This window comes from Lontra canadensis, unplaced genomic scaffold, assembly GCF_010015895.1.
Source record: "Lontra canadensis isolate GAN:19392208 unplaced genomic scaffold, GSC_riverotter_1.0 scaffold165, whole genome shotgun sequence".
Taxonomy (NCBI): Eukaryota; Metazoa; Chordata; class Mammalia; order Carnivora; family Mustelidae; genus Lontra; species Lontra canadensis.
Genome location: NW_022631159.1, coordinates 303,695 through 322,851, shown reverse-complemented (window position 1 = coordinate 322,851; position 19,157 = coordinate 303,695). Strand labels below are relative to the sequence as shown.

General features: G+C 35.3%; 1 protein-coding gene across 48 annotated transcripts in view; it reads right to left on the bottom strand.

The window, feature by feature from the left end:
- The window catches only part of PTPRD (protein tyrosine phosphatase receptor type D), a 408,131-nt gene that overhangs the window by 114,075 nt on the left and 274,899 nt on the right, over nucleotides 1-19,157 (bottom strand). For 26 of the 48 annotated variants that reach the window (XM_032845508.1, XM_032845526.1, XM_032845513.1 and 23 more), the window contains 2 exons: nucleotides 14,125-14,139; nucleotides 9,161-9,273 (listed from right to left, as the gene is read on the bottom strand). In XM_032845508.1, coding sequence (XP_032701399.1) covers nucleotides 9,161-9,273; nucleotides 14,125-14,139 — 128 coding nt within the window. The remainder of the gene's footprint in view (nucleotides 1-9,160; nucleotides 9,274-14,124; nucleotides 14,140-19,157) is intronic. The other 22 variants (XM_032845518.1, XM_032845530.1, XM_032845531.1 and 19 more) reach the window with 2 other exon arrangements.

Genomic DNA, 19,157 nt, shown 5'->3' with positions numbered 1-19,157 from the left:
AGTCTACAAACAATATTTTTATTAGATGAGGGTTTTTACATTAGCATCATTTGAGATGCTTTAAATTTTATTTTTTTTCCAGGCTGCACACCAGACCAATTAAGTCAGAACCTCTGGGGATATGAACCAGGCATTGATATTTTTAAAGTTCCCCAGCAATGACTCTTGGTCCAGTGGAAATTATGATGTGGGTGTGTCACTTGTTTATGTTTTCCATTCAAAAATTGTATCAGGGCTTATGAGAATGCAATTAGCTTTCTTTTGGTAATACCTTGAATCTGCTCTGATTCTCCATTAAGTGAGATTTAGTACTTTAGCTATTATTAGTAGCAAAGAACTTGAAGTGCAGCTTACAGCAAAGAGGACTTGCCAGGGTCATGACAAATTGTTCAAGGCTACAAATGCACAACATCAGTGCATTTTAAAGCACACGTTGAATCTGAATGGTGCTTTCATTTTGAAGCCATGATATCCACAATATACACTGTCAAGATGAAAAATGGATGGATGTAGTCACTGAAATCTGCCTTAGGTTGGAGGAAAAATCATGATGGCTACTTTTAACAGGGTATATATTTATGATGGTTATGTCATGAAGGCTTCGTTATAAGAATTAAAACTTTAACATCATGGCATTTGAAGCTGAGCGGTGCCTTAGAGATCACTTAGCCCAGGCTTTTTGTTTTACACAAGAGGACTCTGAAGCCCAGAAGAGTTAAATGACTTAATACATTAGTCAATCTAGTAAATAAAATCCTAAGTAGTTTTGACATCTTTCTACTGTATTAATTCTGGAATGGTGGTGACAATCTTCTCAAGCAGGCACAAAGTCTCCAGGGGCTGAAGGGGGCCTTTAGATAAGGTAAATGACTGAAGACAACCAGGGAGGACATAGCAAACACTCTCACAAACAAAGGTGCTCATGCTCATTTCCTTGAAGCAAGCCATCTTCTATGGCTGGATTTCATTTCCCTACTTTTAAAAGAGACTCAAGAAAAAAAAATATTCTCTATTATATGAAAAATAAAAATAGGCATGAAATGAATGGAAACTGACATTAAGTCTCAAGGTCAGGGTCATGGTTAGGGCTGGTGGTGTACACTGTGGAGAACGTGTATAACAGGCCAAACTCATCAGCTCTAGCAGAAATCTTACAGGTGGAACCATAGAGTCACAAGGCAAAAATTTTCAGGTTTTTAGTAGCAGTTGCAAACCCAGATTATGATGTGACTTTTCCTCAGTTTCCACCGTTGCTTTAAAACTTTGTTGAAACCCAGCGGGAGTCAAAGAAAAGACCTCCGCAGGCCACATTTGGCTAACTAAATTGCAGCCTCTGTTTTAAAATAGGAAAATGTTTCTTTGGTGTGTAAATTAAGTATTAATTATCCACAAGACAATGGGCTAGACATCAAATATTGTCTGGGGGTGCTTAACAATGTATATACATCTCTCCTGGATCACTCTCTGCAAGTTCATTTATTTCCTCTCCTTTTCCACATTAATTTTGTCAATTAGGAAAATGAAGCTCAGAAGGGTAGAAGATTTGATCAAGGTCATTACTCTTAGTAAAGCTAAGGGATCTGTTCCCAGACCCTGTTACTTCTTATTTAGGATACTTTTCATTATGCCATACTGTCTCTTGTACGATTTAACGTCCGGGCAGATTGGTGCCATATACATAAATATGGACCTCTGAAAATGTTTGGACTACTTATGCCCTGCCACAGGGATCATAAACCATCCTCGGGGTGCCTGGGTGGCTCAGTGGGTTAACCCTCTGCCTTTGGCTCAGGTCATGATCTCGGGGTCCTAGGATCGAGCCCCACATCGGGCTCTCTGCTCGGCGGGGAGCCTGCTTCTCCCTCTCTCTGCCTGCCTCTCTGCCTATTTGTGATCTGTCAAATAAATAAAAATTAAAAAAAAAACCCATCCTCAGTTAGAGAAAATATGTCAATAATAGCTTCATTTGAAGGTATGTCTGTTTCAGTGGTGGGAAGAGGGAAAAGGTGCCCCTATGCACACCTGTATTTACCAGTCACCTCTTGTCAACATTTTGTGATTTTCCATGAAAACATGAACTAAAGGTATACTAAAGGTATAAATTCAAAATGTTAAAAACTGTAGTATTATTTGGCAGATTTTTTAAAAATCTCCAATTCACAATGTTTCCGCCTTCAAAATATTCTGTTTAATTTTACTAAGTCATCCAATCAACAGTAATTTCAAACATCTATGTGGAAATGTTTATCAAATACTTGCTTTATTTTGGCAATTTTAAAATCTTGCACTTAATGCCAATAACCACTTTGTAATTGTTTTGCTAAGTAAAGTTTTAGACGTCACTAAGAGTGGGGGAACATCTTTTTTTAGGGGGGTGGTGGAACATCTGTTAGATGATTTTTTTCTGTTAGCATATATGTGTGATGATTCAACAATACTCTCTTCATGGTTCTCCTTTCCAAAGAAACGAACAAACAAAAAACAACATGATAAAATTCTGGAGAACAATTTGTGGTCATGGAACAGGGAGAAAATAATTTGTTCATCTAATCAATGGTATATCTCTGTCAAAAATGTACTTAACAGTCACAGAGAGAAACTTAGTTTATAAAATATTGGTCAGATTTTAAAATAATTTATGTGCCATTTAGAATACCCTGAATGAAATATAAATACTCAATATTTGCAATTTGTTTCACAAATGAATAATGACTTAAAGGCAAAAGAGAATATTGATTTACACGATTTAATTGCTACGTGGCAGAACAATAATGACAATTTGACTTAACCCATGAGTAGGATCATCATTAAGGAAAAGATGTTCCAAGAGCCCTTTTTCAGGTAAGCACTGGATAGCATAAGTAAGACTCATTTTTATGGAGAATTTTTCAGAATGCAGAATTTAACAAACTATGTTTCTTTATATCAGAAATTTGCTATTTCTATTCAATGATCCAAGGTTTTTTGAAACATACAAAGAATACATATGGTGTTCTTAAGTAAGGTCATATATATAAGTTTCTTATAGTACAAAATATGAAGATAAGTGTATATAAATATGGATCTTGTTAGCATTGATCCAATTAATACCACTGATGGATCAACAAAGAGGCTTCAAAAGCTTTTAAAGCCCATTCAGCTGCTGTGCAGACATTTCTGCTGCTGATACTGCTATTTCTGATATGATAACTTTTCCCCAGTTTGTTTCTGCTTTCCACAGCCCATCAATCACATACCATCCACGTATGCTTTAGGGCAAAACATATTAAGGTCATCCTCAGAATGAAAACGAGGTTTTTATGTTGTAACATCTGATCATCAATTTTTAAATTTCTTTTCTTAAAAGGTGAAAGCACAAACCCTGCAGTTTTTTGTTGTTTTTGTTTGAAGGGTTATTTGTTTTTTTGGTTTTTTGTTTGTTGTTTATTTTAGAGGGGCTACAGAGAGAGGGATGTGAGAAGGAGGTAAAAATATTAGAAGAAAGAAATTCACAGAGAAAAAAAAACACTTTTAATGGAAACAAATAAGGCAACCAAAAGGCAGCAGAGAAAAATAATTTCACAGTCACAAAAAAAGGTGGTGACTGGCTTACACATGATGCTGTTAGCTACATGTTCCCTCACACCTTTGTCCTTAAAAGAAAGCTTATTTCTCTGAGATGCTGAAATTCTAAATTTGCTTTGTTGGGATACAGTTGATACATGAACACATATTAGTAGCTTCTTTGGTTTTCTTATATATCATCATCTTTTGATGATATTATATTTATTTTAGTCTTCTGTCCAATGCTAGAGGCCAGGACTCAGAGGGCTGCCACCTGTCAGTAAAGGCTTTTTACAATATTTCAAAAAAAAATCTGGAATTGGCAATCTCTATCAAAATGGTAAATGTGCCTCCCTAGGACTTTGTACTTGCATTTCCAGGTGTCTAATATTTGGAGGTAGCAACAAAGATGTGAAAAGATGTACGCTCAGTATTGCTTACTGCAGTATTATTTGTAAGAGTAAATCACAGAAAATAGCCTCCATTAATATGGAATGTCAATACATTTTGTGTCATCTGTAGAAGTGAATAATGTCAAGACCATTGGCTACTAAGGAGATAAAACCTAATACACTAACTTGGAAAAAGGTCTGTGTTTATGTATTTAAATGTTTAAACAGGGGGCGCCTGAGTGGCTCAGTTGTTGGGTTTGGCTCAGGTCATGATCCAGGACCCTGGGATGGAGCCTGGCATCGGGCTCCCTGCTTGGCACGAAGTCTGCTTCCCCCCATTCATCTCCCTCTCCTTGTGTTCCCTCTCTCGCTGTGTCTCTGTCAAATAAATAAATAAAAATCTTTGAAAAAATAAATGTTAAAACAAGAAATTTTTGTGGTAAGTGCTGTGAGTTAAGACTGATGATTCACAGACCTGTATCCCCAAAACAAATAATACATTATATGCTAATAAAAAAGGAAATTTTTATGTATATCATTTGTCTATATATCTGCTATCCATTTTTATCAACTAAAGAACTGTATATACATATGAAAGTCTTTTTCATATACATATGAAAAAGCGTGGGGCTGTATACGATAGCTATTCCTGAAGGGCAAATTTGGAATAGTTATAGGGAATCTTTTACTTATATTTTAAATCTGCCCTCCAAAAAAAGAAGACAAATAGAAGAAGAATAAGAGATGGGGGGTAAAGAATAATTTCTCTTTTCTAAATGTGTTTTTTTCATCTTTTCCAATTTATGAAAATTTTCAAACATACAAAATATTTACTATAATGAACACCTGTGTAGCCACAGCCTATGTACAACAATTGTTAACAAGCTTATTTTCTATTTTACACAATTGCCCCAAAAACATGTGTTGCTTTTGTAATTAGGAACAAGAATTATTTGAGGAATAGGTTATAAGAAGACTTAGAAACATTTTTTTTACAGACACACAAAACTTTCCTCCCAACCTAGGCCAGTGGGCACAGTTCACTTTGGTTTAACATGAACTCATCTGTCAACTCATCTTAGTGCATATGTAGTTACTGCAGTCCACAGAGATGTACGAGGATTACTAGCAGTTATTTTAAAATCATCTTTTAATAAATGAGTATTTTCCCTTCCTCTGTAAAGCTTAAAGACTTGTAAGACTTGATTAGCAATTAATAAGTCTAGCAAATTCTTCTACAACATCTCCTCTCTCCTTTTCTCATTTTACTCCATTTTCCATTTGAAGTGATAAGTCTAACCTTAGCTAAATGATACCTTTTTATATACTTAGGACTCTAATTTTGTAGGTCATGGGTGATACAAACAATGGTACTTGAATTGCCTGTTTCATACTAGCTCTTACCAACCCAGTATATCAATAAATGATGACTAATTATTGCCAACTACATATGTTTTAATACATTGGGTAATTTAAGTTCTAAACAAATTAGTTGAATATTGCCAATTCCAACAGACTGTATTCCAGCTAATAAACATGTTCATGGGAAACACCTACAAAAAGATGTACCACATGCTCTTAGGAAGATGTTGGTCTTCCTCGCCCTGTTCAGATGCTTGAAGATAGCATTTCACGAACACAGTGACTAGATTGTCATCCAAAATTTGGAAAGTGTGCTAAAGCAATGTTTTTCTATATCCCACAGCCTTGCAAAGATGGCTCTACTGAAAACAACAGATTTCTTTGCCTTTACTTTCTGCCATAGTGGAGAGACAGTGGACAGGAATCTGATGTTTCCTTCCCTGACCCAATGATAGGTATGTTTGTGTTACTGCAGCGAAGGGTATATTTCTTTGAAGAATTTAAATTTTCAGAATACTGTATTTATAGGAAATTAGGAATGTATTTTCAATACCTTTGGAGTATGGGATAGAATTGAGGGAAAAACGTCTGCCTTCTTATGTTCTAAGCTTTTCAACAAGAATAAATACTTAAAAAGTGAATAGTTTTTCCATTTCCAAGATTTTTTTTTTATTTTTTTACTTTAATTTTTTTGAAGATTTTATTTATTTATTTGACAGAGAAAGAGACAGCAAGGGGGAGTTGGAAAGGGAGAATCAGGCTTCCCACTGAACAGGGAGCCTGGGATTGTGACCTGAGCCAAAGCCAGATACTTAACGACTGAGCTACCCAGGTGTCCCCAAGATTTTTTTTTTAAATGAAAAAATTTATAGAATTAGTAAACTAAATGATGTGCTTTCTTTACCTTCTGAAATACACTAAATTTCAAATGGAAATCTTTGCTTGATATTTTATCTTCCTCAACAGATCCATTGGAAGTGGAAGTGAACTTGCTTTGAACAAGTTCAGGTGCTAGGGACTGATATATGAATCACAAGTTTTTTTTTTTTATTTCGTTAAAAATTATTTGTTTGCAGTGAAGATGTGGGTGGTTAACTCCCAACTTATGCATACCATTAATAAGAATTGTCAAATTTTATGTTTGTGGATAAATGATTCTACTTCCACAAGTACGATATATATATAAGCATATTTCAGATAGTGAACGAGTTTAAAATACAAAAATTAAGGAGCGTCATATCATTTACTGTACAAACACCTACTAAAGGGGTCATTTTATTGTATCATCCAGGAAAGCCCTTGATTATTTGTGAACAAGAGGAGAGGAAAAAGCACAAAAAGGTTATTTGGCCAATAACCCTACCTATTATCCTGTTGGCAAGTAACTAAGGTGATTTATAGCCACTGCTTAGAATCTGTACCAGTTGAGCAAATGGTCACATTTTTATGAATTTCACGTTAATAGCTGAGTCTATATTCTTTGTCAACTGGTGAAATTTTCAGGACAGCATGACACATTATTGAGCTTGGGGGGCAAACAGACTGTTTCAACAAATCAAGCTCAAGTAGATTGCTACCTGAGCTAAAACTTAGCACAACATCGTGTTTCCACAGTGAGCAGATATGATAGGACCTTACGACAATTTCTCCTGTTCTGTTGTCTTCCTCTATTAAATCTTGTCTCCCTCTTTGTTCATTTTGCTCACTTTATTCCATTACCCATTTGATGCAGAAAGTCTAACCTTAGTTAAATGATACCTTCTATAACTTTAGCCCCTAATCTCAATTTTGTAAAGCTATTGATGGGATAAGCAATGTCCCTTCAACTGTAACATTCATTCTTCTTTTGATGGACTTCTGTGAAATTTAACAGGCTCTCTCCATAAATGGATCTAAAATTCCCACATTCACTGGGAAAATTAGATTCCTTATAAACTTTTTTTTATTTGACCATATTTACAAAATTGCCCATAAAAGTGAGACTTATAGATGGAGGTCTCTTGCTTAAAGTCATTTCTATTCCCTTGTTTGTAGTTGCCAGCACTCTGCTGATAATCCTTTCTACATAGTTCCCATTCTTGCTTTCTATTTATGCCCATAAGCATACTCTGTTGGTGCTGGAATAGATGAGGGGGAGCTCTGTTACTGGTCCTTTCCTTCTGGGGCTATCTTTGACTTTCCATTCACCTTATACTATGCTTCAGTCTCTGCTAGAAAACCAAGGTTGTTTCTAATACAGGTGACACTTCACATAAAAGCCAGAAGGGGCAGGGCAGAGCAGCAAGGTACTGAGTAACAATCATTTTCTCCATTTCCACAACGTGCTGCTCTTGTAAGAAATCCTATTGCACATCATTTCCGTGGCTTTTGGTCCTCTATACATTTGTTTGCCAAATGGAAAAGTGCATGAATTCCTGGGTCCATTATTAAGATGTTGCCTATAGCCTAAAGAAGTCAGTATACTACTATTTCAGAAAGTGAACTGAGAAGGTTTACTACAGAACTCAATTCATATCCAGTTGCCTTAATGGGGTAGCTAGATAGAGACTCAACAGGGAGCATCTACAAGACTACAATGATCTTAGAGGACTGCATAGATTTGTTCAGTTATCATCAGATATGCAAAGTCTGCATTTATCAGCCTTTAAAAAAATACATACAAGAGAGTTTGGGCTACATGAACATTTTCTTCTACTTTTACGCTGTTTGAGGTATACCTTTGCTTTAAAAAAACTGATTTTTTAAAAAATCTAACCTCCTCTGAGGTAGAACTTTAAAAACGACCCACATTTATGATGATGATTTGTATAGCCACTTTGAAAATGCCAGATGCTTCTTTCAACTGAACTGTTACTAGTTAAACGATGATACATATACATTTAAGGGAGAAAATAAGCCAGATACAATGCCTTGTATTCAATTCAAAGCAATTCACTGCAAATGTGTAGTTTAACACATTTGTAATATATCCTACTATGAGTTAGGACGTCCATTTGACACACCTGCCAACAATTTGGCAAACAATAACACAACCAAATTTTAGTCAGCCTTCTTAGATCAGCTCTTTACTTTCTTAACTATCCTTAGGTATTATGGCAGTGCCACTCAGTTTTATGTTTTTAGATCTCTTTACCATTTATTATTTACCATTCATTTGGTATAAATAAAATTTACTTGAAAGAAAGCAAAATAGAGCTAGCCTTGAATTAATAATATTGTACAAAATGCCCCTCAGCAGGAATGACAGATTTGCTCTGTTGAAGCACTTAATGTTCTTTAAGAAACAAGGATATTTTTCTTATCCTCAATCACTTTACATGCCTCCCTATAAGAGACCAAATTGGCCAGTTACATGCAGTATAGGTAATATTTGAAAAGAAACTGATTTTTGCCCCATTTTATTTCTTTCCCTCTCACTGCCCCCCTTTCTTCAGTGAAACATAGACGCAAATTAATAGGAAAATGCAAAATAAGTCTATTCTTTCCCCATGGAATGAATGATACAACATCCATCCACCCATTCATTCACTTTATGAGAAACTGAATTCTTGCCAGATAAGTGTCATTAAAAATAATAAATGGTGTTAAACCCCCAAAATGGTGATATTCTTGCAAGACTATAGATTTTCCAAACTCTAAAGGTGAATTACACATTTTCTCTTGTCTGCTCCATCTCAGATTTGTAAAGTTAACTTTCTTTCAAGACTTATGTATAGTGAATCTCAATAATATTACAATTAAAAATCAGGATAAACAAAATTATTCTAAATAAAGTAATACATTTATCTCTCAAAGCAATATCAGGTGGCCAAAAAACTTCCAGTAAATACTGTATTATGGACAAGATGAGTCCTGCCTCTTACCTGGTGTTTGAAAATTAAGGCGCCTCAGTTCTACTGGGTCTGTTGGATGGTGTGAAGGGACCTCCTTACTGTTGGGTATGCTGCTCTTTCTAGAGTCAGACTCTGCCCTCTTCCTATAGGGAGAAAATAAAAATGTAAGAATAAAATAAAAAAGCAATAGAAACATTTAAAAAGCAGAGAGTCATGCAACCCTCTCTCCCTCCCAACTTCCTGTTGTAAACCATTCAGCAGTCCTGCTTTGTGACCTTGTTCAGGTTGCTTTTCCTCTCTTGGCCTAGACTGTTTTCCTCAAGTCTAAAACTTTTATTTAAGTGAATGATCTCAAAGTCTGCTCTAGAATTAAATTCTTCGTTGATTCTGCCTTTTGGCTTTAAGGGCGGGGGGTGTTGGAGAAATAAACTTGAGTCCTTGTTCAGCAAATCTCCTTTATCCACTGGTTCAATTTGTGAGACAAAGGACAGAGTACCTGTAATAGCCAATGATAATAGAGTACCAATACCATGAATGTGTTTACCATAGAGAAAAACCTCCGAAACTACTGAGCTTCAAGCTGAAGAGCTAAAACCATACCCCTTCTTTCCTCTTTCCAAGATTATATGGTTGATGGCTACAATGAGGACCTGAATTGGATTTTCCCAGAAGGCAGACAAATATAGTGTATTCTAAGATTCCAAGTTAGCCTAACACCTGGAAAGAGAATTAGCACGATGCAAGACCAACATCCCCTTTCTCTTTCAAATTAAAAAAAAAAAAAATAGTGTTGACTGTTTATAGTGTTAAGCTATGATTAATATTCCATTAATGAAAGTCAATCACAGAAAGATCAGAGAAAAACTAGTTTCACCTACTGTGTCTCACTCTTCCAATGATTATTCATGGCATAGGAACCATTAATAGTGCCTTGTTATAAGTAATTCTTTACACAATTCATTTCATCTTTGCTTTAATTACTACTAGTTTTATTAAATACCTTTGTCTAGAGTGTGATAATGTAATATTAACAAATATCTATGCAAGAAAGGTCAGGTTTTTTTTTTTCCCCCATAAGATTTCTTATTCATTTTTTTCAAACCCCAAACACAGAGTGCTACCTATTTTCTTTAAGTTTAAACCAGATTTAAAATGGAAGAAATGGAGGCCTTTTTTAAGCAGTGCTTTATTCTGTATTTATTATTCAAAGACTGATTCCAGCAGTCTCTGGGCTGCAGTCATAATCCTAGCATCTCACTCTTGTTCCAAACAAAGACATTCTTCTTTGGGGAAAGGGGCACAGCGGTGTTGAGGAACACTCCCTTCTCTTTCTGACATGACTGTCAGGGCACAGCTCATTAGCGTTGCTGTGGCAATGGGATCTCATTCAGTGCCACCCAGGTCGTTCCATGGTTAGCCAGAGGGCTCCTGTTAAATAGCCTTTCTTTCCATCTCTGCTCATCTGTATAAAATAAAACTAACCAGGGGATGAAGGGAAGATTAATGCAAAGGGAAAGCACACTTGATTTGCTCAAGTGCAGTGCCTTCGGCAAAACGGCATTGATGGAATGAATTTTCTTGGGTGAGTCCTGTTAGACACCTTCCTCTCTCACAAGCTTGAATTAACCTGTCTTGGGATTTCCTGTTTCTACCTAAAGGTGGCAGGTATAGCCTGAGGACAGAATGTACTGCCAAGCCATACTACCAATCCGAGGTGAGCAGTGAATCTGAGGCATGGCAAAGGTACTGGCCGTTCCAGGTATATGGAGTGGAAAAGGAGAAGGGAAGGGAAATCAGAGCTGAGGGCTGGCAAGAAAGATACGAGAAGAAAGAGAAAGAGTGGCTTGGAAGACCATGTGAAAGAAGAAGATGGTGACCAGTTTCTGAGTAGAAAATGCCCCTGTGTTAGGTTGTGGTTACTTCCCTCACAGAGATTCACTTTACCACCAAAGATACAGAATCTCAATGGGCTAATGAAACGCCACCAACTGCCAGTCAGAGAGTCCCCCTGTAATAAACATATGTTTGGTTTTCCTGCTTCAGGTAACCCCAGGGGCCCTTCTTATGCTTGTTTGTTTGTTTGTTTGCTTGCTTTTCCCCATAAGAGTCAGCACAGATACATTTCTTTACTGATGTGCCAGACCTAGTGATTCTAACCTGGATTTTTTCCCATCTCAAAGTGTCTCCACTGTCATTTTTGCAGGATTATGGAACCAGATGTAGAAATTTCTAGGCAAGGAAACTAGGTCACTCCTGCAGGTATTGTGGGACATATTCCTTATCTCCTTTTTCACTGAGGACAGGCTGAGTGATATTGAGACAAAGGGACAGAAAAGAATACTCTCTAAAGAAATTTAGTCTGTTTCCCGGTGCCAGGGAAGGTGAACGTCACATCTTGTTGCCCAGATGAATCTCAAAACCCAGAGCATGGGATTAACATTACAGTTTATACTTGTGATAAAGTGTGTGTGTGTGTGTGTGGGGGGGTGTTCCCTGACATTTAATAACTAACTTCTTCCTCACTTTATCTGTTCAAATCAACGGCCTCCAAGATCTCAGATTCCAAAAATCCTAGCCATCTCAGAAAACCAGCCGTTTAAATTTTGTTTTGCTTAGTTTAGTTCTGGTGATCACAACATGGATAATTCTGGCCGCCCACAATTTTGTCACATTATTTTTAAACATAAATGTGCCAAAATGGTTGTTTTCCAACAGAAAGGATTTCTAAGAAATGCTTGCAGGATGAAGAGTTTGGTCATCATTGGGTAATAATGATAAAGAGCTTTAAAAATAGAATTTACGGCCCTAGAGTTCTTAAATGGCGTATGGTGGTTTGAATCAGGCCCAACATGAACGTACATAGTCACACATTTTTCCTAAGTTTTTAGAGGTCTCATTATTCTCATTTTCAATGAGATAAAAGCAAAGATAGTGACTCCAAAATGATGTGAATTTTGCCTTGCTATTTTATTTTTTCTATTAAGATTAACAGTCCTATTATAAGGATATTTCCCGCGAAAAGGACTATCTACCACATGTAGGAGTTATATGGGTGAAAAGGAAATGCAAGGTCACATGACACTTCAGATATGGTGGAAACTGCTAGTAATATAAAAATGTGGTGGTTTGGGATGTGGATCACATATAAAAAAAATTCTACTCTGTGGTCTAAGGGCCTTTTATTGTCATTTATTCTCACCTGGATATCATCTAGGGATGAAGTGGGAGGGAATCCACTTACTTAAAACAAAGATATTCAGACATATGGGCCAAGGCTTTTGGAAGACAGATATATTTATCAGAAATCTCTGCTATTAAATTCAAAGAAGTCCATTAAAACACTTTATGATTATGATGCTTTTATATTATGATGCTTTCGCTCTGCCACTACTGGTGTGTATCTTCTTAGGGAAGTCAACTATAACACTTCTCAATTTCTTTGTGTACAAATGAGAGGAAGAAGAAGATTTTGAGATGATGTCTACGTTAAATGTTGCAATTCTTTAGAAGTTGAATTGTTTTATTTATTTTATATTTTATAAAGAATAAAAGTATTGAAGAAAATTTCTAGTCCTTTCATGTATACATTAGATGTATGCATTTGTAAAGTTACCCACATAATGACTTAAATAATTCTGAAGGCTGATACATAAAGTACCATTTAATTTAGAAAATTATAAACTCATTTTTAGTATCTTAAATATTCAATAAATGTTAATTATTGGTTCTGAAAAAGAAAGAGAGCCAATTCTCTCATCTTAATGGCACCAGAAGGCAGTGATAATGTTATAAAATGTAGACAGTATAAATGGGAAGGTAGATCTCTGAGTATATTAAGTGGATTCAAAGTGTGTTCTATTTTGACTAAAAAAAAAAAAAAAAAGCACACAAAAATCAAACCTACTTTGCATGTGTTTTTAGCTAGATTAATGACTGTTAGTGATATTTTAAAAAAAGACACCCTACAGAAATACTAAGTTTTGTGTCAATGAAAGTAGCTTGCTGACCAGTGTTAAGTGATTTTAGGGAAAATAATAGAGCCATGCTTCTCAAACTTTAGCATGCAATGGAATCATTTGGGAGGGCTTACTAAACTGCAGACTGTTGAACTCACACCCAGAGTTTCTGATTCATTAGGTCTGGGTAGGAAGTCCAAGAATTTCTATTTCTCTCACTTTCCCCGGTAATGCTGATACTTCTGCTGCTGGTCCAGGAACAAGCATTGGAAACTACTGGAATACAGTACTGGGAGGAAAATGACTGAGATGAGCACTGACGCCCTTTTGTTAGTTTTATCAGAAATCTGTATCTATCAATATAAATGGAAAAGTATAGATAGATACACATTTAGATATATAGGTATGTTAGAACATAGAAAGTTAGATTGGACCAGTCATTCAGTAATCACACAGATAGCTAGTCTTACCATTATTATTACTATTATTATTATTATTATTATTATTATTATTATTGCTACTACTCCTACTACTACGATTGCTGCTGCTGCTATTATTAGTTGAGTTGGAAAACATGGAAAGTAATATGGAATTATGTAAGAATTTTCACAGAGGCACAGTCACCAATATTTGCAGGATATGAAAATGCCAGTTGTGTTCCTGTATCAGGAGGTAACCTCAGATCAAACTTAAAAATCGGTATTGAGTAAAAACAAACAAAACAAAACAAACGTTTTATGGGACACCTCACATTTCTGTTCTGCAGACACATTAACACATACAAATTCTCATTAAAACAAAATCCAGACTGGTTTCATTACCTTCTAAATTTGGATAATTTGTTATTTCTTTTTATATAGACAAAGTAATTTATTTCCCCCAGAATCATTTTAATACCAATCATTTTAATAGTCTATAAACTAGGCTTCGTCCGTCTTCTACTTTTATATCCAACTTCCACCCTCACCCCCTCAATACTTCCAAAGGCTACCAGTATCTAGTACTGAGCATTAAAGGGGTTTGTTCTCTATTCCTCACCTGTCAGGTTTACTGCTCCATTTTAATGCAGCAAAAAAAGAAAAAGAAAGGCTAAATGTTAGTTGGCCAGTGGTAACAAGAGTAACTATGACAACGAAGATTTAAGAAACACTGCTCACCAGCAGGGACACATTAACTAACACACATTGGGAAATGACAGTGTATCAAAACTTTAACGGTCTCTAATTATGAATTAAATGGAGGACATGAGGGTACATAACTAACTAAAACATTTTTTGTGCATACGTTAATGTCACATTCACTTTTATTCATCAACCTACGTAATATCGTCACAATTAATTATTTCCCAGAAAGTGTTTGATGGTAGAGATATAATATGCTTTTTATAAGACATGCCATGAGGAAACTACTAATGTACTTAATGGGAATACAACATAATTCTGTATAAGAAATTTGTTCATCTAAAACAAAACCTTCAATTAAGAGGTATGTTATTCCTTATAAAATATAAATATTATATAAAATATCTGCAAATTGCATTGAACTGCACAAAAAATGTGCACAATGGTATAATACACTATAAGGTAATAAAGTGGCAAAGATAATTTCTCCAAACTCCTTTTGACAAGTAAGGTTATCTATCATAAATCTTTTTTCCAATAAAAGATCAAATACATTTTCAGTTTTGGAAAAAAAAATACTCATCACTATAAATCTACAGAGCATGACCCATCTATATTGCTGGGCTAATCCTGAAAGTCTTTTATTACCAGCCACAGACATGACAGATATTTTCCTAGTCAAAGAGGTGCTGCTGTCTGTAAAGACATCTAGCTCATGCTCATGTGATAATATGTGCATTGTTAAATAACTATGTTCTTTATGCAGAGAATAAAACTTTTACCTGAAAAAATTAATCTAAATAATCTCTATGGTGAGATGAATTGCCAAATATTTGGAGCATTCTTAAATCCAAAATAGAGAAACTAAATCTGCCTTAATGCCAATGAAATATATACCTGAGTGGCTAAAGAATCTGGATTTAAGGTCTATCTCCTTTCAAAAATACAAAATCCACATTTAAATTGTACAGACACACACATACAAAGAGAATAATGAAAGTGATATCAAACACACTGGTTAATTCTTTGTATTCTTCATTTTAAAATGATTTACCTAGTGCCCCAGGTTTTAAAAATCCTATATATATGTTTCTAAGTTGTTCATCTTTTTGTTTTTTGTTTGCTGTTGTTGTTGTTGTTGTTTTGTTTTTGTTTTTGTTTTTAAGGAGGCTTCATGCTCAACATAGAGCCCAACATGGGGCTTGGACTCATGAACATGAGATCGAAACTTGAGCTGAGATTAAGTTGGATGCTTTATTGACTGAGACACCTAGGAATTACTAGCTTGCTCATTTCTAATCCAGGAGATCTTTAATGAGTCAGTTGTAGGAGAATCTATTTCTTTGCATGGAAGAGAACTTCTTAGTGAATTATCAGTTTAGTATATTAAAAGGCTGAGTATTCTGGTGAACAAATGCATAGTTGGTGTGTGATTCACTCCTTCCACAGAAATGTCAGACCCACCACACACATAGGTATGTATTTGGTGCAAGTATCTAAGTTTGAAGGCTTTAGGAACATATGAATTTAAATTATAGGCTGAGGGTTTTATTATAGCTCTTGCCAGTCAACATGAAGGTGGTATTGTATGATGGAGTAAAGAAGCAGAGGGGAGGGAGTTTGGACTTTGTTGATACTATTCAATTGATATAAGGTTGATTACTCATTAACCCTCTGTGTCATGCAATCTACTAGGAATAAGGGATAACAGGAAATGACAGAGTCCCTGACATACAATTTGGTGGGGGCAAGAAAGACAAGGATATGAGCAAGTCCAGTAATGTGATGGTTCTGTGACATCCATAAGCAGAAAGTGCTTTGAAGAGTATAGACGAGGGAATGCCCTTAGGGGAGCCTGAACTGGTAAAGAGAACAAGGCAAGAGGGAGGCACCCAGAAAGACTTTTTAATAGGTGGCATCTTAGATTACTTCTAAAGGATGTTTCAGAGTTGGCCAGGCCAAGAAAAGAGGATGGGGAGTCAGAGGAAGGGCATTTCAGGTATACAGAAGGATCTACTCAAAGGCCAGAAGGCAGAATCAATCAGCATTGTCCAGTGTGGTTGGGCATGGCAATATACTTCTCCGTAGCATCTCAAAATGTCCTGATCTGTATTTATTTCTTGATGACATCTTGGAAATATGCATAAAGTTGACACACAACGAGAAGACTAGTAAGGCACAGTCCACAGAGAGTGGCTAATGATGGAACTGGGGGGAAAGCTTGAAAAGCTGAAGTCTGTGTTTTCATCCCATCTATCCCATGGCTTTCATACATGAACATCTACAGGTGGAGATGGGAATTATTCCCTCTGTCCACAATATCTATTTAAGTTAGACTATTACTTTTTAAAGATGTTAATTTTGTTTAAATAGTGCCTTAGATCCTTCCGAACTCCTAATCCATATTTTCTTTTCTTCCATAGTACATAATAAATACTTCTCATCCATCTTGAAATGCATTCCCATAAAGTCAGGCTAATGTCTTATTTTCAAAATATCTTCTATATAAATAATTCCTGGACCATGCTAGAACTAATGACTAAAAAGCCTTACACATGGAACAAGTATATGCAGTAGATGGATATCTAAGTGTTCATTTGTTTTATGGGTTCTTTTATTTTCTTTTTTGTGGGGTGGATAAATGGAGAACAACCTGGAGTCATATTTTAAAAACATATATACACTGGAAACAGAAATGTTATAGCAATAATTCTATTATTTAGGTTTTTATGTTGTCAGATTAAAGAACATTATTATTAAAAAGGTTCAATTATCTAGTCTACCTACTTACTTTATAAACGAGGAAACTGAGGCCCAGAATGTTAACGTGAATTTCTACCCCAATTAGTTACCTAGTCACAGAGCTAGGACTCAGGTTCCCTGATTCCCGATTATCTGATCAGTGTTTTTCTAATGCTTCCTACCATCTAATCTCTATGATTCACATTTTGAAAGCTTGTGTACATCATATGTAGAGAAAAATTTAAAAAAATCACAGGGAAAGAGAATTCATTACACTAAAGACCTACCAAATATATTTTAATTTTCTTATGGTTCAGCATGAATTTTAGGATTCTTATAAAGCCTCAGTTGATGTTTTGTCACTGATTATCAATGTATTATAGGCTTACAAATTACTAGATTAAAACTAAAGTCATATAAATATAATGCCAGATAAAAGAGTACTAGTTCCACATCAATATACTTAACAGGAATAAATCTTAGTCTCCTCACATAGATCTATAAAATATGCTTTTTTATATGAATAACCCATCCACAGCTCTAGACCTACTCCTATGGCAAGTAGTTTAGTAAGCAGGTGTGTGTGATATATGGTATTATCAAGATAATGTGAGTTAATAATATTTAATAACAATAATAATAATAATGATATACTCAATTCGGAGTCATTACTAATGACCTATGTATAAACTGAAAGACACCTAAAAAGAGGGATGAAGTATTTATTATATAATTAACTTTACTCAGAATCTAAGCTATAAAAGACACTATTCATTGCCTACAGAAGATTTCCTCTTGAACTGCATCATGATAATCAAGAAGGACATTGTTGGGTCTACTTGAATTTCAAGTCAGGAATGTTCTTTACTGCTGAAGCAAGCATTTCTATTTCAGAAACGCTTCATGGGCCTTCAGATGGTTGGCTAAATATACTTAGCATTCGAGGATGTGTGCATTTCCCAACAATTGCATTAGACGATGCTTACATATGCACACACTAAAATGCAACTCTATTTTAACAGAGTCATAAAATCTTTAAATGTGATGCTTTTTTTGAAGGATTAGAAAAAATATATAACTGAGTTGAATTTTTCCTCAAGCACATGCACATGAGGCAAGGAACACTAAATTATAAATCTTTAAAAAATTATCAAGGTTATAATCTTATTTCTTCACATTTACATAACTCACAAATGCTACACACACCTCTGTAAAGTGACATGACTTAATGATAGCCAGATATAGCCAAATGAAACACAACTTAAAAAAAAATACAGCAAGCATTTTGTTCATTTTGGAAAATCACAAAATGTCATGTGCCATGGTCTAGAAATGTAACCATCCACAAGCACTTTCTGATCTGACTCCCACAGCAGGATTTGGCCATCTAAATATATATCACAGAAAACAAAGATAATTCTACTTTTAATCTTTTATTTTTATATTCTTTTCTGGTCATGAGTGTAGCACATAAACAGCACAGGATACCAGCTCCTGCCTGGACTCACTCAGAATTTGTTATTTTTCTGGGGCATGTGGGCACCTTGTGCTTCCTGCCTTTACTCCTTACACAAGAGAGACAACTCAATACACACTGATATAATATGGGGATGGGGAGATTGAAACCATCGTCTAAGAGAGAGTTTGGCCTTAAATTACTTGCTTTTTCAGCCATCTTATAGTGTGGATAACTGAGTGATGACAGTGATCAGGAAAAAAAAAATAATGATGGATATTTCTTTTCCTTCTTCCTAAGTCTAAAATAGGAGAGGCAATTTAATAGGTTATGGTTATGAACTTCTTTCTTTAATGTTTCTTCTCTTTCAATCCTCTCTTTACACTGAAATAAAATGGAACACAGCATGTTAAAACAAAGTTTTGTAAAGGACAAGTGTCTTAAAGGATATTCTTTTAAATTGAGAAGTGGTTATAAAAAAAAAAAAAAGACTATTTCAGGAACATAAGAAGAACATGCTTAACAAAAGAATACAGGTAGAAATAATTAATACAAACCCAGTAAAGGGAGCTAGATAAATAGGAAAAAGAGATAATGAAAACAAGATTATCAGATGAAGCATGTCAGTAAGAATCAAAATGAAGATATTCTCATCTGATTTTGAAAGTCAAGGTTATGGGGGGGAGGGGGCTATTTTACAGTACGGGGAAGAGATCATCTTCACAGTAGCATTCTGAAAGATGACATACTAC